General features: G+C 47.3%; 1 protein-coding gene across 1 annotated transcript in view; it reads left to right on the forward strand.

Moving 5' to 3' along the window:
* Nucleotides 1-5,252: 5,252 nt before the first annotated feature.
* ULK2 (unc-51 like autophagy activating kinase 2) overlaps nt 5,253-25,388 on the forward strand; it is a 146,717-nt gene continuing 126,581 nt past the window's right edge. Inside the window, exons 1-3 of the mRNA XM_087702817.1 lie at nt 5,253-6,299; nt 8,043-8,135; nt 16,528-16,569. Coding sequence (XP_087558943.1) covers nt 6,210-6,299; nt 8,043-8,135; nt 16,528-16,569 — 225 coding nt within the window. The 5' untranslated portion in view covers nt 5,253-6,209. The remainder of the gene's footprint in view (nt 6,300-8,042; nt 8,136-16,527; nt 16,570-25,388) is intronic.

Genomic DNA, 25,388 nt, shown 5'->3' on the forward strand with positions numbered 1-25,388 from the left:
AAGTTTTTAGGGATCAGGTTGGTTATCTGTTGCCCTTATTCGTCCCTTGCTATCGTTCCCTTGCTATTTGCTAGACTGCCCCTGAACTTGGAGGCTCCATTCAGCAGCCTCTGATCCATTGAAACGGAGTTCAGTTAATGTAATATCTTTTAGTCTTTCACCTTTTAATACAATATCCTTCGCTCTGCCCTATGAGTAACTCGCCCTTGATATATTAGGATGTCGAAAGGATTGCTTGCCGCAGCAAAAACCATTTTCATTTTTAGGTTTCACGGCGGGGTAAATTTCTCGTCTCAAAATAGATGAAATCTTTTTGGAGGTCCTGCAAAAAGGCTTAGGAAAAGGGACCTTTTGTTCCTGATTAATATATTATCCCTGTCATCTTCGAAGCTATCTCGGAGGTCAGGAAGAAGAAGTAAGAGATAAATATTTTACAACCGGTAATAGTCATTCATAGATTTGCTTCCTGACTCCTGCAGTTTTTGTCCATTTTTTTTTTTAAAGCCATTTAAGCAAATGGCCTCTTTCGGTAATCGTTAGTGCTATGATCAAATAATGGCCCTTTTATTATATTCCACATTTTCTTTTTGTGTTTTGTCTTGCACTCCCTTCCTATAAATTGTAAGCCGCCCTGAGTCCCCTCAGGGAAAAGGGCGGCCTATAAATGTTAAATAAATGAAAATGAAAATGTATTTATTTCATACAGCAAAATAAATGTTCTAGGCCTCTAAATAAAATTTAAAAAATCCATCTGCTCCTTTGGATCAATAGCCTCAAACAGCAGGCAGCAAGGTGTGACTTGATTTGATACCATTAAAAAGCAGGACAATACAGAATAACAGAGTTGGAAGGGACCTTGGAGGTCTTCTAGTCCAACCCCCTGCTCAGGCAAGAAACCCTATACCCTTTTCAGACAAATGGTTGTCCAATCTCTTCTTAAAAACCTTCGGTGTTGAATCATTCAGGCTGCTAAATGGCAATACCTTACTTCACACATTTCACTAAAAAGTTCCTTTGTTTCAAGCTCAAGGGGATTTGATTAAAAATCCAGCTGTATAGATCTTCATATTGCTAGATCCAAACTCTCGTGATGTTTTCAACAAAATTGCAGTGGTACCAGGTCGCTCTGCAGTTTAAACATCTGAAATGTGTGTCGAGCCGAGGTGGCGCAGTGGTTAAATGCAGCACTGCAGGCTACTTCAGCTGACTGCAGTTCGGCAGTTCAAATCTCACCGGCTCAAGGTTGACTCAGCCTTCCATCCTTCCGAGGTGGGTAAAAATGAGGACCCAGATTGTTGTTGGGGGCAATATGCTGACTCTGTAAAACTGCTTAGGGCGGGCTGGAAAGCCCTATGAAGCGGTATATAAGTCTAACTGCTATTGCTATTGCTATCGTATCTTTTACCTGTTCACCATTGCGATGTGATAGCACCACAAAATTAAAAACAAGGGAGGAAATTAGGATTAGGAGCTCCTGGGAACGTTTTGGGATCATAAGGAATTCGGGAGAATTTTGTCTGCGTGCAACGAGATTAAAAAATTCACCGCAGAAAGCTGCATTTCCCGTCATTGATTCTAGGGCACTGACCTTCAGCAATACGCACATTATTGTGCCCTTTTTTACAACTCCGTTTAGTTCAGTTTATTGTCATTGCACCTCGTTCCACAAAATTAAACGGGCGCCATCCTCAGTGCACATTATAACTATAAAAATAACACAAAGACACATCCTTCACATTCTATACAATTGAATTGAAAACCCTATCTTGCATTAATATAGGGGCCGAGGTGGCGCCGTGGTTAAATGCAGCACTGCAGGCTACTTCAGCTGACTGCAGTTCGGCTGTTCAAATCTCCACCGTCTCAGGGTTGACTCAGCCTTCCATCCTTCCGAGGTGGGTAAAATGAGGACCCGGATTGTTATTGGGGGCAATATGCTGACTCTGTAAACCGCTTAGAGAGGGCTGAAAGCCCTATGAAGCGGTATATAAGTCTAACTGCTATTGCTAATATTGCACTATACCGTAGACTTCAATATGGTTACTGCCCTGGGAGAGAAGCTGTTTTTCAGCCTATCTGTCCTTGTTTTTTATTATCCTGTACCGTCAGCCAGATGGTAATAGTTCAAAAAAAAAAAGGTGTCCAGGATGAGATGCAACTTTAAGAAAGTTTTGAACTTTCTTAAGGCAGTGGGAACTCTGAAGCTCTTCCAAGGAGGGGAGGGGGCAACTCATGATCCTCTGGGCAATGATGTTGATCCTCTGGAGCGCTGTCCTATCTGCCACTGCAATTGGTGAACCAGACACAGGCGCAGTGAGTTAAAGTACTCTCTATGGTACAGCGGTAGAAGGTCACCAGTGGTTTTCCGTCAAGTTGTTGTTTCCTGAGAAGTCTCAGGTCGTATAATCTCCGCTGGGCCCTTTTGACCAGGGTTGCCAGGTCTCAGGTCCTCTTACAGCAACACCCAGAAACTTTAAAAGTGGCTACTTGCTCCACTCGGCCTCCATTGATAACTGGGTGTCCGATCTATTCCTTCTATAGTCCATTGTTGTGACTCAGCCGAAGTTTGCTGTGAGTTGAGTCGGGATGCAAGATCAACAATGCAGCTGGGGCTCGTTAGTGGCGTCTTCTGGTGATAAAAGGACGGATGGTGCCACGCCCTGGCTGCAGGAGTCAACGTTCATCGATCATCGGTCGTGGTTTGTTTGTGAGAGACACTTGGAGAAGTGATTTGCTTTCTGTAACCCTGATTCAAGGAGACACTTGGAGGAGAAAGGAGGAGGAAGAGGAGAGGAGGGGGGAGAAGAAGAGGAGGAGAAAGTGGAGGAAAAGGAGGAGGGAGAGGGAGGAGGAAAAGGAAGAGGAAAAGGAGAAAGAAGGAGAGGGAGGAGGAGAAAGGGAAGGGAGAGAAAGGGGAGGAAAAGGGAAGGAGAATGAGAAAGTGAATTGCTTTGTAAGAGTTTTGTTTTGCATTCTGTTATCTTGTCAGAGACTTTATTTATGTTTATTTTTGGGCACGCAGCCAGTCAGAGCCGAGGACTGATAAAGTTCTTCCCTTTTAAGTTTGTCTGCCTGTCGTCTGTTAACAAGCAAAGAAGGGGGGACAGAACAGTCCACTAGAAGCTCCTTGGTCTTATTGGTGTTAAGGACCAGCCATTTGTCATATAAAGCAGGTGCCAAACCTTTTTTTAATGTGGCATCCAAGCCATACTATGCTTTATGGCCATGTTTCTCAAACTGGGCATGTGTGGACTTCAACTCCCAGAAGTCACTTCAATCCCTTAGAACCTGATTGGGGAATTCTGGGAGTTGAGCCCGACACATCTTAATATTCCCAAATTTCAGAAATAAGGTTTATTGGGTTGAGATTTGTGAACACGTGTAGTTTTATCAGGATTTATGGATTAGCATATAGGTACTCCTTACTTACGACCATAAGTGAGCCCAACATTTCTGTTGTTAAGGGAGACATTTATTAAGTGAGTTTTTGCCCCATTTTACTATCCTTGCCACAGTTGTTAGGTGAATCGCTGCCGTTGTTAAGTTAGTCACAAGGTTGTTAAGTGAACCGGGCTTCCCCCATTGACTTGGCTTGTCAGAAGGTCGCAAAACGTGATCACATGACCTCAGGATGATTCATATTTATGACCGTCCCAGTGATCCCTTTTTGTGACTTTCTCAGGCAGGAGTTAATGGGGAAGCCTGATTCACTTAACAACTTTGTTACTAACATAATATAGGTAGTGCTCTACTTATGACAGTTCATTTAGTGACCATTCGAAGTTACAATGGTCACTAAGTCATAGTTACAAAGTGACTTACGATCGTTTTCCACACTTATGACCATTGCAGCCTCCCCATGGTCACTTGATCAAAATTCAGGTGCTTGGCAACTGGTTCATGACGGTTGCAGTGTCCTGGGGTCACGTGATCCGCTTTTGCGACCTGACAAGCAAAGTCAACGGAATTCACTGAACAACCGTGTGTCTTAACAACTGCAGTGATCCACTTAACAACTGTGGCAAAAAAGGTCGTAAATGGGGCAAAACTCATTTTACAAATGCGTCACTTAGAGCAACCAAAGTGCTGGGCTCAAGTATGGTCATAACTCGAGGACCACCTATAAGTGCATTGATCGACTCAACCGTGGCAGGAAAACTCATGACATGGGGCAAAATTTCCTTAACTCCTGCCTCGCTTAGCAACAGAAATTTCGAGCTCAATTCCAGTCGTAAGTCGAGAACGATGTATACTTGTATTTACACAACACCCCTGCAGAGTAGGCTACTCGCTACATAAATCAAATAATATATGGATAAAAATAAAGTTTCTAATTCCCTGGGCCTTTGAACCCTAGAAAAGCTGGGGTATGGATAGGGCGAACGTGTGTTTTTTTAAGAAACTATATATATATAATTTACACACACACACACACACACACACACACACACACACATATAATTTTTATTTATTTTCATTACTTTAGCCCGCTAATTTTTTTTTTTTTAAAGAACAGCTCCTTTTCCAGAAAGTGGCAAGTGGGGTACATCCTGAAAGAGGCCTGTTGAATAACATGGCCAGAGGAGCAGAGTCCAAGGAAAAAGTTGGCCACCCCTCCTCACTGAGGTCTCCCTCCTTGAGAAGGCCAAATACTGCCAACTTCTGCCTCAGAAGAACACTTTGGCTGCGGCATTCCTTAGAATCCTTTTGATTTAGGTGCGGGTGTCTTCTAACTGATTAATTTTTTTTATTTAGAAAAAAAATATTTTGTTTATATCAAGAGCCATTCCCCTCCCCCCCTCCCCTTTGGGGCAACTTTTCTCCCTCGAATTTTCCCGCGCGCGGACTCTTTTTTCTCTTTTCCTCTCTCGCGCTTCGCCCCGCCCACCCTTGTGTTTTTTCCCTCCCCTTTTCCGGCGGAGGGAGACCGAAAAAAAAAAAAGCCCCTGCGCGCGAAGTCCTATATAAATAGCTGCGCCGCGCGGAAGTTTCGCCAGTTGCGGCCGGACGCCGGTGGGGGAAAGTGCCTGGATTATCGGCGCCCGCGGAGGACGTGAGGGGCGGCAGCACAGCGGCCTAAGGCGGAGGACACCTCCCTGCGCTCCTTTTCCCCCCCACCACCATCCTTGCAAAAGACCCGCCACCCTTTCTTCTCCCCACCCCCCTCGTGTTTGAAACCGCTTCTCAGAGGAAGGGCCACCTGCCCCCTTCTTTAAGCCGGGGGCAGAGGCGGCGGGTGGGGGGGGGACAGCAGGATGTAAGAGAGGGATGGGCAGGGGGGTGAACTCTCTCACCCATTCCCCCCTTTAATTCATTCCCAGGCCAGATATCATTGGGGGAGGGGGCAAGGTCTTAATTCCCTTACCCCCTCCCTTTAAAAGCGATTCTGAGTCCCTTTCTATTGGCTCCCTTCGCAAAAGCAAGGGGGAAATAATAATCCTTTCTCTCCCTCCCCCCTTATCTTAATCTTTCCTGTATTTTCCCCTTTATCTATCCCCCCCTGCATCCTCCGCGGGGCAGCTGTCATAGCCCCCCTTTTTAATTCCTTACCCCCCCTTTCCTCCAGGCATTATAAGGGCCTGGGACACCCCCCCCCCCACCCTTGTTTTAAAAGGGGGGCTTTGGATTGACAGGAAACTGTTTTGCTCCTTTATGCCTTTTTTAATGTTCTTCCCTGCTCTTTTTTATTTTTAAAGGCAAGGTGGGCTTTTCTAAAGGGGTTTAATTTCCCCCCCCCTCCCCTCCATGCTAGGAGTTTAGGATTTTTTACCATCTTGGTTTTAGGGTTTTTACCATCTTGGTTTGGAATTAACCTCAAATGCTTGCCTGTATGAAAGGGCCACTTCTTTAAACCTTTTTTTTGGTGGTGGGCTTGCTCCATCTTCCCCAAAGAGGCTTCATCCACCCTGCTTCCCTTCGTACCACCACCCCATGCCAGAAAACACCCACCGCCTATGGGAAGCTGGCCGGTGCCCCCCAGCCCCCCGCCCCAGTTCAGCAGCAGCAGCAGCGTCATGCCAGCAGGTGCCCCCTTTGGTTGGGGGGGCCCAGGACACGGGCAGAGCCAGCCCCCCCTCTCCTAGCCTCTCCTCCTTCTCCTCCTCCCCCAGCCTGCTGATGTGAGCTTCGGCTTGTCCTTCCCTTTCTCCTTGTCCTCCCTGCGTTGTCCCCCCACCCCACCCCTCAAGCTTCATGCCCCCCTGAAAAACATGGAGGTGGTGGGGGATTTTGAATACAGCAAAAAAGACCTGATCGGGCATGGAGCTTTCGCCGTGGTCTTTAAGGGACGGCACCGGAAGGTACGGTGGGGTGGAGAGAGAATTGGGGGTCTCGGCTCCTATGGGGGTGGGAGGGGGCTTACAGGGCTGCCAGATTTGGGAAGGAGGGGGCTGTATAGGGTTGAAGTTGGCTCCTGTGCTTTTTTCCCCCCCATCCCCAGTTTACCTGGGAAGCCTTTCTCCTGAAGCTGCCCTTTCTCCGCTTCTCCTAACTCGGTTTCTGGGGTTTGGTACACTTCAGGTAAACCGCTAGGTGTATTTTTTAAAAGCTGGCTGCATTGTCACGCACAAAAATGGTTGGTTTTTCTTCTTCCCCCCCCTCCCTATTTTTGAGGAGGTGGGTGGTTGGGTAGGGGTACAGCTGTGGTGCATGCTGTTGGGCTTAAACCAGCCTTGTTTTCCTTCCCCGTCAGAGCCAGGGATGGGATGATGTCAGCCTCGGATTGCCCGTTTCCTCCCAACCTTTCTCCTCTCTCCTCCACACAGCTGGCAACCTGCTCTCTCTTACAATTATTAAAAAAAAAAAAGGAGACTGGGGTTTATGGGTTTTGTAGTTCGGAGCCTCGGGTTTTGCCAACCTCCCGTCCAAAGGTTTGAATGAACTTCCTAGCTTGTGTAAATAAAATGGGGCTGGAGTTGCTCCCCCTCCCATCAAAATCTCTTTTTCCAGAGTTGCTTTCCCTGCCAGGATCCAGCGAGCCATCTGACGTCAAATGGATCCTCAGATCCTGGCAAGGATCCCTTCTTTCCTTGCCTCCTTTTGCAAGAAGCTCTTGGCGTTGGGTGTATGTTTTGTTTTAAGGGTTGACCTCCACTCTTGGTTATCATATTGTGTGTGTTCTCCCGGTTGTCCCTTTTTATTGTTTATTTTATGGTTCTCTTACTTCTATGCTGTTTACATTCCTTTCATTTTCTTCTTTGTTGTTGTTATAAGCTGCCCGAAGCAAGATTGGCAAATAAATTTAACCAATAATAATTCTACCTGCCTGCTTCAGGGGCCAAGCTATCCCTCGAGAGATCTTTCTGTCAATTTACTAGCTTGACTTACAGATATGATTGGATCTTCACAAATGTCTTTTTTTTTTGTTGGGTGACTTTGAACAACTTGGTCTCTCCCTCCCTCCCTCTGTGTGTGTGTGTGTGTGATTCCTTTTGGGCATCTGCAATCTTGTTGAGACTGGGAGCTTCTGGGCCCTCTGTTTAAGATAAGGGAATGGCCTGCAGGTCTCTTTAAAAGGTATCTAACACAGCAGGTTTCTGGTCTTGCCTGTTAAGCATTTGAACCCAAGGGTAGAGGGATGAAGCTAATTGCCTGGAGCTAAAAAGGACAACTAGAAGGAGAAAGTTGTGAGTTGCCCTACTTTAGTTGCACGCTGGTAAAGTCTGGGCCTGTGGTCCTGATTGTAAATTGTCCTTTTTACACCAGCTGTTCGCAACTTGACATATTCTCCTAAAAGGTTTTAGACCAGGGGTGTCCAACCTTGGCAACTTTAAGACCTGTGAACTTCAACTCCCAGAATTCACTAGCCACTTTCAACTTTCCTAAGGGGGAGAGTGGGGGGCTATTGGCAGTTGCAATTAGCAGTTGGGAAAGCTGTAGACCAGGTGGGAAAAAAAAAGGACTCCCAGCTTCTTCCAAGAATCTTAATCATTTTAAAGCTGAGAGAGAGAGAGAGAAACACCAGATCTGCTTGTTTCTCGTGACTGTTTACAAAATAAGAAAATGTGCTTGTACTTAGAACTCTTTCTCCATCCTCTTTTCAGAAAACGGACTGGGAAGTTGCTATAAAAAGCATTAACAAAAAGAACTTGTCGAAGTCGCAGCTCCTGCTTGGGAAGGAGATAAAAATCTTGAAGGTATTGTATTTTGAAGGCTGTTTTCTTCCAAACACAACAAGCCTCCTTATGTTGTTATGTAGCTCACAAAAGCAACCTAGCATTGTGTTGATACCTAGCAGTGCTTGCCTAGCCTTGGAAAAAAAAATCAGTGTCCTTTTTTCCTAAGTTTTAGATTTCACAAGGTTTGTGACATTTATTTGTAGTGACAGTGTGCAGATAGTCTTTGGCTTACAACAGTTTTCATTAGTGACCCGTTCGCAGTTACAACGGCATTGAAAAAATATAACTTATGACCAGTTCTCATATTTATATTCATGTGATGCAAATTCAGACGCTTGGCAGCTGACTCACATTTATGACGGCCACCATATCCCAGGGCCACGTGACTCCCTTTTGCGACCTCCTGACAAGCCACGTCAAGGGGGAAGCCAGATTCACTTAACAACCCTGTCACTAACTTAACCATTGCAGTGATTCACTTAACAACTGTGGCAAGAAAGCTTGTAAAATGGGGCGAAATTCACTGAACCCCAATGCTTTGCTTAGCAACGCATTTTCAGCTCAATTATGGTTGTAAGTTGAGGACTACCTGAGTACATAGACTAACTTTCATTTTGAGGGCCTTTGGTTTTGCCTTTTCCTTTTGCTCTGTTCTCTTTTAAATTCAGCTTGGAATAGATGGATGAGGACTGCCGGAATGGTGCGGAACTTTCACCATTCTGTTGCCCCACCTCAGTGACGGCAAATCTTTTCGACACCGAGTGCCCAAACCGGGATGTGCGTAGATGTGTGTGTGCCGGAGTGCTGGAAACCTGAAGACCAGCTGATCAGCACACGTATGCCTGTTTTGGGACCATTTTGGGGGCGATTTTCAGGCTGTTTTTTGAGCTGGTTGCAGGCCGTTTTCCAGCCATTTTTCAGGCTGTTGTGGCCCGAAAAACAACCCCAAAATGGCCTGAAAACAGCCTGAAAAATGGTGAAAACCAGCACCCAAAACCCAGAAGATCAGCTGGCGATGGCGCATGTGCCCAGAGAGAGGGCTCTTGTGCCACCTCTGGCATGCGTGCCATAGGTTAATACAATGCAGTAGCAGAGTTGGAAGGGACCTTGGAGGTCTTCCAGTCCAACCCCCTGCCTAGGCAAGAAATCCTATACCGTTTCAGACAAATGGCCGTCCAGCATCTTCTTAAAGACGTCCAGTGTTGGAGCATTCACAACTTCTGGAGGCAACTTCTGTTCCACTGATTAATTGTTCTGACTCTCAGGAAATTTCTCCTCAGTTCTAAGTTGCTTCTCTCCTTGATTAGTTTCCACCCATTGCTTCTTGTTCTGCCCTCAGGTGCCTTGGAGAATAGCTTGACTCCCTCTTCTTTGTAACCCCTGAGATATTGGAAGACTGCTATCCTGTCTCCCCTAGTCCTTCTTTTCATTAAACTAGACATACCCAGTTCCTGCAACCGCTCTTCATATGTTTTAGTCTCCAGTCCCCTAATCCTCTTTGTTGGTCTTCTCTGCACTCTTTCTAGAGTCCCCACATCTTTTCTACATCGTGACAACCAACTACATCATGGTGACCAAAACTGAATGCAAATATTCCAGGTGTGGCCTCACTGAGGCCTTGTAAAGTGGTATTAACCCTTCACGTGATCTTGATTCTCTCCCTCTGTTGATGCAGCCTAGAACTGTGTTGGCTTTTTTGGCAGCTGCTGCCCACGGCTGGCTCCTATTTAAATGGTTGTCTACTAGGACTCCAAGATCCCTCTCACAGTTACTACTATTGGGCCAGGTACCACCTATACTGTACCTGTGCATTTCCTTTTTCTTGCCTAAACGGTTGTGAGCCTTCTCTGTGGCTGCTCCGACCCTGTGGAATCAGCTACCCCCAGAGGTCCGGACCTTACCCACTCTCATGGCCTTCAGGAAAGCCGTTAAAACCTGGCTGTTCCGGCAGGCCTGGGGCTGTTGACCTTAGTGTTAAGGTCCAGTCCCGATTAGAACGTATGTGTGTTGTGAATTTTAAACTATTTTTTTTTTTACTTATTTTGCTTTTCTTTTTTTTCTTCTTTCATTGTAAGCTGCCCGGAATACTCTGGGATTGGGCGGCCTATAAATTTAATAAATTAAATGAAATGAATGAAATGCACTGAACCTTTGCTGAAATCTCTGGACCCCCTTCCTCAAACCTTTCCAGTGTGATGCCCTCCAGATGTGGTGGAACCTTGACTCCCACCCAGGCTGGCAAACATGAGAATTGAAATCCATGCAGGGGGGGGGGCAGGCTTGAGGAAGGCCGAGCTAACTAATTATTACCGTATTTTTCAGAGTATGCGCACTTCCCCCCCCCCCCCAAAAGAGTGAAAATCTGGGTGCGTCTTATACACTGAATGCAGCATTTTTTGGCCTCCTGAAACCCTGCCCCCTTCGCGAAAATGGCTGCGTGGAGAGTTTGGTAGGATTGCAAAGTGCTCCTGGGGGCTGGGGAGGGCAAAAACGAGTGAAAAACTGTCTCTTTTTTGCTTACTTCCCCCCCCCCCCCGCGCCCCTAAGAGCATTTTACAAGCCTCCTAAAGGCTATGCATGCCCTTTTTTGGCAAAAAATGGGCCAATTTTCTTGAAAAATAGGCTGGTTTTTTTTTTGCTCCCCCCCCCCCCGGAGCACTCTACAAACCTCCTAAAGGCTATGCATGGCCCTTTTTCTGGCAAAAAACGGGCCCATTTTCAATTCTCATGTTTGCCAGCCTGGGTGGGAGTCAAGGTTCCACCACATCTGGAGGGCATCTTGCAAACCTCTCAAACTCTCTGCGTGTCCCATTTTTCACAAAAAAAAATGAGGTGTGCATAGAGGGTTTGGGAGGTCTATAGAGTGCAAAAACTTTTTTTTTTTTTAAATTTACCTCTTCAAAATCTTGGTGCATCTTATACTCCCAAAAAAAATACAGTAGTTGATTTCCTTGTCTGTGTAGAGGTGGAAAGTATGGCCCTTTTTTAAGACTTGTGGACTTCAACTCCCAGAATTCCTGAGCCAGCCATTCTGGCTGGCTCAGGAATTCTGGGAGTTGAAGTCCACAAGTCTTAAAAAAGGGCCATACTTTCCCCCCATCCCTGATCTTAGGAGCAGAGTCTTCTGAAGTTTTTATTCAGTTTTATAATGCCAGCCATGCTACCCTCTGCAAACAAGCACTCTTTTTTTTCCCCTTGCAGAAAGTTGTGATCTGAGCCTAAGCAAAAAAAGTTTCGTTTTTTTTAAAAAATAGCAAGTATTTTATGCTACAGTGAGCTTGTGACTTCCTGTTTGGCATTCCGATCTTCTTGCAGTGTCAAGCTTATTAAAAACCACAGCCAGTCACTTGGTTCCCACCCGTCGATCAAATGTGGAACTGTTGTCACGCAGGGGGCAGGGGCTGTTTTGCTTGCTGTGCAAAATCCAAGGAAGGAGAGAAGAAAGGAAGGGAAGGAAGGAGAGAAGAAAGGAGGGAATGTAGGAGAGAAGGAAGGGGGGAAGGAAGGAAGAAAGGAAGGGGGACAGGAAGGAGAGAAGGAGAAAAGAAAGGAGGGAAGGAGGGAGGGAAGGAAGGGGAGTAGGAGAGAAGAAACGAGGGAAGGAAAGAGGGAGGGAGGGAAGAAGTAGGACCGTTGTAAGATAAGATGGATCTATGGGATGTTAAGAAAGCAATCTTCAAGTATATTGTCAACTGTAGGGAAAAATTGTTATAAATACATATTATTAATAACAGTTATGAGATCATATAATTGTGAATGTATATATGAAATTGATAAAATAAAATTAAAAAAATATCCACAATTTGTTTTATTAAATCGATGCGTTGCCCGTCTCACTCTTTGGAGTAACTCTGGGCGACTCGCAATAACGTAAAAGCATAGATGTAAAAAGCATTTTAAAAAATTAAAATTAAGTTTTAACAACAATGAAATAAAAGTAGACGTCAATTTGGAGGAAACCCAAAGGAAGGCTGTTTCTCATTTCTGCTTAAAATGCAGGTAGTCCTCGATTTATGACCACAGTTGAGCCCCTCTGTTGCTAAGTGAGGTATTTATTGAGTTTTGCCCCCTGTTGCAACCTTCCGTGCCACAGTTGTTAAGTGAATTGTTGCAGTTGTTGAGTTGGTCAAGTGGTTGTTAAGTGAATCTGGCTCCCCCATTGAGTTTGCTTGTGAGGAAGTCATCGCCGAGAGTCATCACCTGACCCTGGGACACGTCAACCGTCATAAATATGAGTCAGTTGCCATAAATATGAGTCTACTCACAAATAGGAGTCAATCCAGCGTCTGGATTTTGCTCACGTGACTACGGGGGTGGCTGCAATGGTTGTAAGTGTGAAAAACGGTCATAAGTCACTTTCAGTGCTGTTGTAACTTTGAATGGTCACTAATTGAACTGTTGTAAGTAGAGGACTCCCTGTAATACATTCTTCAGATTGGTTAGCTCTAGATCTAAGAGTTGGCAACCTTAAACACCCAGAGCCACAAAGGTCGTAACCAGGAGCCCCCCCCCCCCTTTCAATTCTGGAGCTTACCAAAAATCCGGTTCCCCCACCATAGAGTCTCTTAGCGTAGCGTCCTTTTTCCCCTGCTGACGGGAAGTCCAGTTTCCCCCACCACCACCATAGAGTCTCCTCCTAGCGCAGCGTCCTTTTTCCCCTGCTGATGGGAAGTCCGGTTTCCCCACCATAGAGTCTCCTAGTGCAGCGTCCTTTTTCCCCTGCTGACAGGAAGTTTGGTTTCCCCACCATAGAGTCACCTAGCACAGTGTCCTTTTTCCCCTGCTGACGGGAAGTCCAGTTTTCCCCACCATAGAGTCTCCTCCTAGCGCAGCGTCCTTTCCCCCCTGCTGATGGGAAGTCCAGTTTCCCCACCATAAGAGTCTCCTAGCGCAGCCTCCTTTTTTCCCTGCTGACGGGAAGTCCAGTTTCCCCACCATAGAGTCTCCTCCTAGCGCAGCGTCCTTTTTCCCCTGCTGATGGGAAGTCCAGTTTCCCCACCATAGAGTCTCCTCCTAGCGCAGCCTCCTTTTTTCCCTGCTGACGGGAAGTCCAGTTTCCCCACCATAGAGTCTCCTCCTAGCGCAGCGTCCTTTCCCCCCTGCTGATGGGAAGTCCAGTTTCCCCACCATAAGAGTCTCCTAGCGCAGCCTCCTTTTTTCCCTGCTGACGGGAAGTCCAGTTTCCCCACCATAGAGTCTCCTCCTAGCGCAGCGTCCTTTTTCCCCTGCTGATGGGAAGTCCAGTTTTCCCCACCATAAAGTCTCTTAGCGCAGCATCCTTTTTTCCCTGCTGACGGGAAGTCCAGTTTTCCCCACCATAGAGCCTCTTCCTAGCACAGCGTCGTTTTCCCCCTGCTGATGGGAAGTCCAGTTTCCCCACCATAGAGTCTCCTCCTAGCGCAGTGTCCTTTTTCCCCTGCTGACGGGAAGTCCAGTTTCCCCACCATAAGAGTCTCCTAGTGCAGCATCCTTTTCCCCCTGCTGACAGGAAGTCCAGTTTCCCCACCATAGAGTCTCCTAGCGCAGCGTCCTTTTTCCTCTGCCTGTCCTAACCGAAAGCCTTATCAATTGTGGAACCGGCGGGCAACAGGGAGCCGCAGCAGAGGGATGAAACAGCCGAATGCAGCTCCAGAGCCACAGTTTGCCGACCCCCTGCTCTAGATGATTGGGGGAAAACAGTTTTTGTGGCTAGGGACCCGGCCTCTGTGCTAAATTCAGAACTTTTGGACCCAAATGGTTGCCTGGCTGTGATTTTGGTGCCAGGCTGGCTGAGATTCTAGTCCCCAGCGTTCAAAAAGGCATGAGAAACATCCAGTTTTCCTTTACCTCAAGCCAAGGATAGTCAGTTACAGATGCTTTAATTTGGATTCTTCCACTGATCAGCCGGTTGGCTTCAATTCCTTCCCCTCTCCTCCACAGTTATTTTGAATTGGGGAAGGTTTAAGTCAATCCCCTCACAGTAAGAGAAGACAAACCCCGGTTCCTTATTTTCCTAGCCGCTTTTGCCAGGATAATAAAAGCTGAAGCCAAGCACCTCCTCAAAACAGATCAAAAGGGCATCACTGACCTAAATTTTCTGCTCTCTCTCTCTGTTTACAAAAACCCAGGAAGGAAACTGTACATCTGTAAAAGTATCTTTCTTGGAATTAGCCTAGAGCCCTTCCTTGGCTTTAGTGAGTCAGCTTTTCTAAGCAAACCCCTTGGCCTGTTTCTGGGAAGCTCCCCCTGGTCTAGTTAACATGAGAACTGGCTTCAAAGACATCCGAAGGCTGGGTGGGTTGAAAACTTGGCAACTCCGCTCTCCCTTGGCTCATGACCGGAGCAACGGATGGAAACTAACCCAGGAGAGAAGCCACCTTGGAATTAAGGAGAAATTCCCTGACGGGGAGAACGATTAACCAGTGGAACTACTTGCCTCCAGAAGTTGTGGGTGCTCCATCACTGGAAGTTTCTAAGAAGAGATTGGACAACCATTTGTCCGAAATGGTGTAGAGCCGTGACGCCGAACCTATGGCACGCGTGCCAGGAGTAGCACGCAGAGTCCTCTCTGTGGACAGGCACAGCGCCACCAGGTGCTCTTCTGGTTTCCGGCATGAATATACATGCTGGTTTTTGCGGGTGCTAGAACACCGGAAAACGGCCCCCAAATCACCCAAAAACCGGTCTGCGTTCAGCGTGTTTTTCCGGATGGTTTCGGGCCTGTTTTCAGGTCAGTTTTTGGAGTGCCCGGAAATGGCCGGGAAACAGCCGGGAAAACGGCCTGTTTCTCAGCCAGCTGCTCTTCTGGCAAGCTACATGCGCTCTGGCCGGCTGGTCTTCATGGTCACCGGAGCATCGGAAAACGCCCAAAAAACAGCCATACACGTGCTGGCCAGCTGGTCTTTGGGTTTTTGAGTGCTCTGGCGCACGAGAAGACCAGCTGGGCAGCGCGCATGCACATGCCGGAAACCCCGAAGACTGGTCTTTGGGTGTCCAGCGTTGCAGTGCACATACATGCACACATGTTCTGGTTTGGGCACTCGGTGTCGAAAAGGTTCGCCATCACTGGTATAGGGCAAGGGTGTCAAACTCAAGGCCCGTAGGCCGAATCTAAACCACAAGGTGCTTCGATCTGGCCCACAGGACCCCCCTGGGAAACAGCCAAAGACCAGCCTCCGGTGCTCGGTGATATCGGAGCTCGGGAGGGCCTGTTTTCGGCTGAGACAGCCTCCTGCAGCCCTCTGCCAGCGAAAACGGAGTTCCAGAGCTTCCTCAGTTCTGTTTTCGCTGGCAGAGCGGACTGCGGGAGGCCGTGATGGCCGAAAACGGACATCGAGCTGGCCATTCCCACCCACCCTCGGCCCTCAAGGTCAAACACAACAGGCCTTCGGTGAAATCAAGTTTGAGGCCCCTGGTATAGGGTCTCCTGCCTAAGCAGGTGGTTGGACTAGAGCAGTGTTTCTCAACCTTGGCAACTTGAAGATGTCCGGACTTCAACTCCCAGAATTCCCCAGCCAGCATTCGCTGGCTGGGGAATTCTGGGAGTTGGAGTCCAGACATCTTCAAGTTGCTAAGGTTGAGAAACACTGGACTAGAGGACCTCCATGGTCCCTTCCAATTCTGTTATTCTATCATTCTCCATGTGTTGAGAACAGGACTTTCTTAGTAGTGGCACCACCTGTGCAGTTGAACCTATAGATTCAGTGGCCGTTCACTTATTTGATTCTCAGCAAGAATCGGAATAAATTCTGACAGCAGCGTCTACAGGTAGTCCTCGACTTACAACAGTTCATTTAGTGGCCAAAGTTACAATCTCCCTGAAAAAAAGGAACTTGCGGCCATCTTTTCCCCACAGTGACGACCTTTGTAGCATCCCCATGGCCATGGGATCAAAATTCAGACGCTTGGCAACCGGTTCACACTTAGCGACCATTGCTCTGCCCCAAAGTCACGACCACCTGACAAGCGGAGTCCACGGGGAAGCCAGATTCGCTTAAAACAACCCTGTTACTGACTTACCGACGGCAGGGATTCACTTAGCAACTGTGGCAAGAAAAGTGGTTTAAAAGCAATAGCAATAGCAATAGCAGTAGACTTATATACCGCTTCATAGGCCTTTCAGGTCTCTCTAAGCGGTTTACAGAGAGTCAGCATATTGCCCCCAACAATCTGGGTCCTCATTTTACCCACCTCGGAAGGATGGAAGGCTGAGTCAACCCTGAGCCGGTGAGATTTGAACCGCTGACCTGCTGATCTAGCAGTAGCCTGCAGTGCTGCTTTTAACCACTGCGCCACCTTGGCAAAGCTCCCTTAACCAATATCTCACTGGACGACAGATGTGTCGGGCTCAGTCGTAGGTTGAGGACCACCTGTACAGGACTTGGCCTTGGTCAGATTTCTCTCTGAACTATCTTGTCTTTTTATTTCCCAGGAACTGCAACATGAAAACATCGTGGCCTTGTATGACGTCCAGGTAAGTTTTTCTTTCTCAGTCGTCCGTTGCACTTTTTTAAAAAAAATGAACGTGTGATGCTTAACCTTTTCGACGTCACATGCTGAAAATGCGCGCGTGCCAGCACGCCTGCACCCATAACACAATGCACGTACGACACCACCACCCCGCACATGTGTTCTCCAGTGGTGGGTTTCGGCTGCTACGGCCCAGTACGGCTGTACTGGTAGCAATCAGGAGCAGCGGCTTTGCTCCACCTCCGTTCCATACTTGCTTTTAAGGCAACCGGGCCAATTGGTTGTCACAGGGGTGGTGGAGTGCGCATGCACGTCCGGCGCATGAACGAAGGGACCACCAGCAGCGTACCAGTAGCGAAGGTCAGAGCAACCCACCACTGGTGCCCTATCTCGCCCATTTTTTTTACCACCTGCAATAGCAATAGCAGTTAGACTTATATATACCGCATCATAGGGCTTTCAGCCCTCTCTAAGCAGTTTACAGAGTCAGCATATCGCCCCCAACAACAATCCGGGTCCTCATTTTACCCACCTCGGAAGGATGGAAGGCTGAGTCCACCCTGAGCCGGTGAGATTTGAACAGCCAAACTGCTGAACTGCAGTCAGCTGAAGTAGCCTGCAGTGCTGCATTTAACCACTGCGCCACCTCGGCTCTGCGTGCCCCCCTGTGCCCCATTTTGCGCCTGGAAAGCCCCCTGCACCAAAATGGAGCACGGGGGGGCCTGTGCAAAGCCCCAAAATGTAATGCAAGCCCCCCCCCCCCGCGCATGAGTATCAGAGAGCAGCTGGCCAGCAGGACGTGCACGTGGAGGTGCGGTGGATCTGGGCTGTGGTGACGGCTGGCGTGCCCGCAGAGAGTGGCATAGGTTCTCCATCCCATCCCTATACAACGTCCCTTTGGCTCTCCCCTGTTTTATCTTTTGCACCAAACCTCCCCCTTTTTATCGGTGGTGTCCTGGTGTCAGCGTTACACCTGTGAATATGTGTGTGTTACGCCCAAGCATAAGAAATCTTTTTTTATTGTGAAACATCTTTGTGGTTGACAAGCGCACAAGGGTTTTGTGGGACGACCGCTGCTTTGAATCTCGAGTAAAACAGCACCCAGGTTGTCCTTGACTTACAACAGTGCATTTCGTGACCGTTGAAAGTTGCAACGGCACTGGGGGCGGGGGAGCGACTGCTCACCATTGTTCACACTTACAACCATCGCAGCATCCCCGTAGTCATGGGTCGAAAAGTCAAAAGCTTGGGAGCTGACTGATATTGGAGAGCGGTGTAATGTCTCGGGATTCTGGGATCGCCTTTGGCGAGTCAAGGGTGAGGCCCGATTCACTTAGCGACCTTGTCACTACTGTGTTTTCTCAAAAATACGACCTCCCGTGAAAGTAAGTCCTAACTTGATTTTCCACACATGTGCCCAATGTTAAGCCCTACCCTAAAATAAGCCCTAATTAAGACTCCACCCCCCCATTCCAGGGCACTCGGATATAAATTAAGCTAAGGCGGGGATGGGTGGGTGGAGGTGCCCTACCTTCTGGCAGTTGCAGCTGGGCCTGGCACACCCCAACACCTTCCAGGCCGGCAAGGATTTCCTGAAGGCCTCTGCAGCCGATAACAGAACGGCAGATCAATCCAGAGCTCTATCATCAGCTGCAGAGGCCTTCGGAAAAGCCTCGCCAGCCGCAGAAGAGACTCCGGCAGTCAAAAGGAGTCCGGGGGGGGGGGGATGGTGACCCGCGCAAGTGAAAATAAATCAGTGGACAACATTTCCCCACCTCCCCCCCCCAAAATAAGACCTGGTGCCTTTAGTTAGTTAGTTAGTTAGCAGTTAGACTTATATACCGCTTCATAGGGCTTTCAGCCCTCTAAGCGGTTTACAGAGTCATCATATTTGCCCCCACAGTCTGGGTCCTCCTTTCACCCAGATAGATTAGATAGATGATAGATAGATAGATAGATAGATAGATAGATAGATAGATAGATAGATAGATAGATAGATAGATAGATAGATAGATTAGATAGATAGCAATAGCAGTTAGACTTATATACCGCTTCATAGGGCTTTCAGCCCTCTCTAAGCGGTTTACAGAGTCAGCATATTGCCCCCACAGTCTGGGTCCTCATTTTTTGGTGGCCAAATATATATATATATATAAGACAGGGTCTTATTTGGGGGGGGGGGGAAGGGTGATTCATCAATGGCAGGGATTCAAGACCTGACAAGACAGGTTATAGAATGTGGGGGAATTTCACTTAGCAAAGGTCTCACACCCTAACAGAATGTTTGCGGCTCAATTGTGGTCGTAAAGTCGAGGACTGTCCGTGTATCCTTCAGTGGTCAATTTGACGAGACCGAAGTTCCAACTGCACGCAATATTGGCCAATTCGAGCATTGTAGCTTTTTATGGCCCTTTAAAAAAGGCTGGTGGAATTGAAAAATAAAATTAAGCATTCACGCCCTGCTTCGCTTCCTGGGTTTTCTCCTCCCTTTCTCTGCCTCGCACCTGCTTCCTTTCATTCAAGGTGAAAAGATGATCAGCCTCGTGTGCTTGAGGCCAGATAACGTGCTTCTTAAGAGGCGGTGAACGGCATTTTCCTGCAATGCTTGGATGCCGTCGTATTTATGAAATCACAGGTTTATCCCCGTGGCAAGCAAATTGCTTTCCCCTGTTGTTGTTTTTCCGGTGTGAGCAAATTGCTTTCCCCTGTTTTTCTGGCGTGGGTCCTTTCGATCGAGTTTTTAAATAGATTAACAAGAGTTGGAAGGGACCTTGTGGGTCATCTAGTCCAGCCCCCCTGCTCAAGAAGGAGACCCTACACCAGGGGTGTCAAACTCAATTTCATTGATGGCCGCATCAGGAGTATGTTTGACCTTTGGGGGTGTGTGTGTGCTGACTGGATGGGTGTGGTCAACTGAGTGGGCGTGGTCAGCTCGATGCCACTCCCCCAAACTGCTGGCAATATTTTCCTCTTCACATTGGGTGGACCAGGATGGCCCTGTCTGATCCTCTCCATTAGATAATTAGGAAAGAAAGACTACGAGACTCCATGAGTAGAAATCAAGTGTACTTTTACTAATTATAAATGATTAAAGGCATAGCGAAGCGAAGTCTGATTATTTAGGCGCGAAAGCGATTGATATATAGAATAGCCCATTCCCCACCCCTTGGCATCACAGCTACAGTCCAATCATAATTCTCCCAAGTGTCAGGTGTGAGATAACTTCAAAAGGCATCACGAAGATGGAATGTCAGTGCCGTTAGTCCTGGCGGGAATCTCCTACGCATGCGTAGTCAGACAGGCAGCTGAACCCCAGAACCTTCCTCCAGCACAATGAGTAACCCCTCCCAAATACCATGCCCTCCCTCCCCGTTTCATGGCAGTCGAAGCAACAGCAAAGCGGAGGCTGACAGGCCCCATGGGCTGGTTCTGACCACATTGTGGGCCTTGTGTTTTGATACCCCTGCCCTACACCATATCTGACCAATGACAGTCCAGCCTCTAATTGAAAGCCTCCAGTCATGAAGCTCCCACAAATTCTGGTGGCAAGTTGTTCCACCGGTTCATTGTTCTGACTGTCAGAAAATTCCTCCTTATTTCCAGGTTGAATCTCTCCTGGATCAGTTTCCATCCATTATTCCTTATCTGGACTTCAGGTGCTTTGGAGAATAGCTTGACCCCCTCCTCTCTGCAGAAGTCTTTTTTTTTTTTTTTACTTCTCATCCAATAAATCTTTTTCAGTGAAGAACTGAAGAAGCCTCTTGTATGAAAAGCAAAACGTTTTCAAAGGGAAAAAGAAAACCCCAGAACATGCAGTTGTCTTCTGGAAAAAACAAATTTGGGGGACAACCGTGACCTGGATGATTGAGAATCTCCACACATTGTTAATTATTTTTAGACTCCATTACGCTTATTGTTTTCCTCCTATACACATTTACATATATATTGAAAGATGTAATCCTCCTTTTATTGAGTATCTTGCTTGTATCTAGCCTCGGGACTCTAATAATTAAATTTGAATTTGATTTCCACTGCTTAAAGTCTGTCGAGATTCTCCGTCATCCAGGTCGTGGTTCCCAAAGGGGCTTTTTTCAGGAGGCACAACTGCTGTTTTTTTTTTCTTTTGAAGACATTTTGCTTCTCATCCAAGAAGCTTCTTCGGCTCTGACTGGATGGTGAGGAATGGAAGGGATTTCTACTCTTTGCAGAAAGCTGGTTATTTGCATCCTTTTAGAGGGTCGTTGAGGCCACTTGGAGGTTTCTCTGTGTCCTCTGGGGTCACCTGAGTGGTGCAAATGGTTCCTGTAGTCTCAAGTTTTTCCCCCCTCTGGAAATCCATTCCTTGTCGTAGCAATTTATTGTGGCTACCTTCTTTTATTGCAATACATTTTGCCGATAATCATATTCCCAAATATTTAATTTTCTTGGCCCTCGAAATTCCCAGTTTCTCCTCCAGTCCTTCGTTTTGACTTTTGGTTAAATTCTTAGTTAATATTGTAGTTTTCTCTGTTGTTTTTTTTAAGCCCTGCCACTTTACCGAATTGGTTTATTTCTTGTAATAATATTAGTCCAGTCTAGGGGATCCTCTATGATGAATGCTAGATGGTCTGCCTGGACTTTGTATTCCTGTGTTCTAATTTTCAATCTCTTTATGTCCTCGTTCTGTCTAATTTGTAACATCAGTGTCTCGATTGAGAGGATAAATATCAGGGGGGATAGAGGACATCCCTGCCCTACCCCTTTGGTTATGCTAAAACCTCCTGTTGCTTCCCCGTTTAGTATTATTTTTGCCCTCTGACTGGAATATATTGCTCTGATCATCCCGATAAATTTCTCTCCAAAGTTCATTGCTTTCCTACTGCCACACCATTCAAAGGGTGTTCATCTCCAAATTGTATAGTTAAAAGTCAGACTCCACGTGCTTCAACGACCCTCTAAAAGGATGCAAATGCCCAGCTGTCTGCAAGGAATATAAATCCTTCCATCCAAGTCAGAGCTGAAGAATCTTCTTGGATGAGAAGCAAAACACCTTCAAAAGAAAAAAACAGAAAGTCCAATTTGTCTCCTGAAAAAAAAAAGCACCTTTGGGACATTTCCACTGCTTGAATTTGATTTCTAATTTTAGGACAACCCCCCCCACCCCCCATACTGGAAACAAGATGAGGCTGCTAATATACTGGTCACTCGGTTCTCCCTCGATATTTTAGCAGCTGATGTGTGTTTTATACCGACCTCGGCAGTGAATTTGCTACTCATCCCACGGTTTTGGCCTGTTGGAAGAAATGCCCCATCTGGGTTCAGTTCCAAGTGGGAAGAAAGACAACTGGAAACATAAGAGGCTGCTTGGAAAGATGGTTTAACGGTGGACAGGAACACATGGTTTTAGATCCTGGGCAAAAGAGAAATGCTGAGAGCACCTGAGTTTTATGCCCTCTCTGGGCTTTTGAATTTGAGCTTGTATTCTGATTGGTTGTCGGACTCCCATGAGGCCATGCGGGGGGGGGGGTTTCTGTGTCCCAGGCTTGGTTGAGCCTTGCTGGGTGATGTAATCTTCCCCGGCGCCATGCGGTGAGTTCTGTTGCTAGAATGGGGTCCAATGGCTTTTGTGTGGTAGATAAGCTGGCCCAGGCCTCAATGGCCCCTTAAGGTGTGTTTGTGCGAGTTTCTGCCTCCCCTTTTAGAGGAAATATTCTGCCTTTTTTATATTTCCTAAAATGTCTAATTTTCCTAATGTTGGAAAGAAACGTCCTGCTGGGTTCACTTCCAAGTGGGGGGAAAAGAGCCTGGAAACATGGAGGCTGCTTGGAAAGATGGTTTAATGTTGGGCAGGATCACATGGCTGAATGGAAAAGGGGAATTAGATGCTTCCAGATGTTGGGTGAAGAAGAAAAGAGAGAGGGAGATGCTGAACGTCCCTGGTTTTATGCCCTCTCTGGCCTTTGATCTTGATCCTGCGTTCTGATTGGTTGTCGGACTCCCATGGGACCATGCAAGGGCAGCACTCTAGGCTGTGTTTTGAGTCCAGGTTTGGTTGAGCATCCCAGGTGCCCTGTGGTGAGATGGGTAAAGGGCTAATACTACCATGCCTTAATCCCATCACCCTGGAACTGAGGGGGATCTTTGTTATGTAGAATAGACTGGCTCAGGCCCTTTAATGGCCCATTGACAAAGGTGGGGGCTATTTAGAGTGAAGTCTGTTTCCTACCTAAAAAACGTGTTTCTCCATTTTCTGATCCAGGGAAATATAATCTCCTGGGGGGTGAAATTATACACCCCTCAGAGTGAGCCCGCAATTTGGGGGTCCTCCTGGACCCACAGCTGACGTTAGAGCACCACCTGTCAGCTGTGACCAGGGGGGCTTCGCCCAGGTTCGCCTGGTGCACCAGTTGTGGCCCTACCTGGACCGGGAGGCACTTCAAATGGTCACTCATGCCCTCGCCACCTCAAGACTGGATTACTGTAACACGCTCTACTTGGGGCTGCCCCTGAAGAGTGTTCGAAGACTACAGTTGGTTCAGAACGCAGCCGCGTGAGCGATATGGGGTGTATCTAGGTACACCCATGTTACACCGATCCTCCGCGAGCTGCACTGGCTCCCCATTGGTCTCCGGACGCGCTTCAAGGTGCTAGTCGTTACTTTTAAAGCCCTACATGGTTTAGGACCTGGCTACCTGAGAGACCGCCTCCTGCCACTCACCTCCCAACGACCAACAAGATCGCACAGGCTGGGCCTTCTCTGGGTGCTGTCAACCGGACAATGCCAGCTGGCGACTCCCCAGGGGAGGGCCTTCTCTGTGGCTGCGCCGGCCCTGTGGAACAATCTACCCGCAGAGATCCGGACTCTTACCACTCTCCCGGCCTTCCGTAAAGCCGTTAAGACCTGGTTGTTCCGGCAGGCCTGGGGCTGTTGATGGATATCCAGCCCCCGTTTAGATGTAATGGATGATGTGAATCTTTAATATTGTATTTTTCTATTTTAAATTTAAACTGTTTCTGTCTTGCTGTGAGCCGCCCAGAGTCCCGATGGGAGTGGGCGGCATACAAATTTTAATAAGCCTTAAACCTTAATATTCTGCCTTTTTCAATATCTCCCAGGATATTTCATTTTTTTCTAGGAAAGGGTGCTAACTTCCTGCAGGTGCCAACCTTACCAGCCCAACTTTGTGTTTCTGGGTGCAAATGCGTTCTTGCTTGCATCTTTCCTTTCTGCATCTTCTCGGGGAAAGTTTCCCCCCCGGGGGGAAGTAAGGACAGCAGTCCAATTTTGTTTTATTTTTTTTTTGCTCTTAAATCCCTTACTAGTTTTTCCTACCACCAGCATAAATTGGAAGAAGGAAAGAGAACATCGCAGCTGCAATGCAGTTTGTCTTGGGAAAGAGACAGAATCTGCCCTGAATTCCAGATGAAATGATACTGCACCCCATCTGCATTTATTGTGGTTTGCGTGTCTGACCCTCCCTTTTCCTCCCCCCCCCCCAAAAAAAGCTGGGACCTCCATTCCTGAGGGATTGCTGCAATCTTTGTGACTGCCTTTTAATTTTATTTATACGTGTCCTCTCCCAGAAGATAGGATATAAAACATTATGACTACCCAAGGGTGCCTTTCTGTTTTCTGACACAGGGGGTTGCTTATACAGAAGTAGTCTTCGATTTATGGCCACAGTTGAGGCCGGAATTTTCATTGCTAAGCAAGGCAGTTGTTAAGTGACTTTGCACCAATGTTATTACCTTTTTTTGCCATGGGGTTTAAGCAAATATAGAACATTAGAATTCCTCCCTCCCTCCCTCTCTCTCTTCTTCCAGAATCATAGGCCTAGAAGGGTCCTCAGAGGTCTTCTAGTCCACTACTCAAGCAGGGGACCCTCTATACCTTTTCAGACAAACGTCTGTCCAATCTCTTCTTTAAAAACCTCCAGTGAGGGAGCACCCGCCACTTCTGGTGGCAAGCAGTTCCACTGGTTTATTGCCCTCGCCGTTTGGGAATTTTTCCTTCGCTGAAATTGTTAAGTGAGTTAGGTGGCTGCTAAGTGAATCTGAACCCGGATGACCCTGTTGATTTTGCCTGTGGGAAGCTTTCAGGGAAGGGATCACAGACGGTGAGCAGGTGACCTCAGGTGACTGCAAGCATTGTAAATATATGCTGGTTGCCAAGCACCCAAGTTTCGATCACTCGACTGCAGGGATGCTGCAACAATCACAGGTGCGGAGACGGGTTTCAGCGCTGTTGTCAATTGGAAACGAATGGTTGTAAGTCGAAGACTTAGAAACCCATTTATGAACCTCTCACAGCTGCTTCTGCTATTCTGGATGGCCTTTTCATCAGTCTGCAGTGTAGTAAGGTTCTACATTTAGGCAAGGAAAATGAAATGCACAGGTACAGCATAGGTGGTGCCTTGCTCAATAATAGTAACTGTGAGAGGGATCTTGGAGTCCTAGTGGACAACCGTTTAAATGTGAGCCAGCCGTGTGCAGCAGCTGCCAAAAAAGCCAACACAGTTCTAGGTTGCTTAAACAGAGGGAGAGAATCAAGATCATGTGAAGGGTTAATACCACTTTATAAGGCCTTGGGAAGGCCACACTTGGAATACGGCATTCAGTTTTGGTCGCCACGATGTAGAAAAGATGCGGAGACTCTGGAAAGAGTGCAGAGAAGAGCAACAAAGAGGATTAGGGGACAGGAGGCTAAAACATATGAAGAACGGTTGCAGGAACTGGGTATGTCTAGTTTAATGAAAAGAAGGACTAGGGGAGACATGATAGCAGTCTTCCAATATCTCGGGTTGCCACAAAGAACCACTCAATCTATTCTCCAAAGCATCTGAG

This window comes from Thamnophis sirtalis, unplaced genomic scaffold (assembly GCF_051295495.1).
Source record: "Thamnophis sirtalis isolate CommonGarterSnake01/CBP01778 unplaced genomic scaffold, rThaSir2_p1.2 scaffold_17, whole genome shotgun sequence".
In the NCBI taxonomy this organism is placed as follows: Eukaryota; Metazoa; Chordata; class Lepidosauria; order Squamata; family Natricidae; genus Thamnophis; species Thamnophis sirtalis.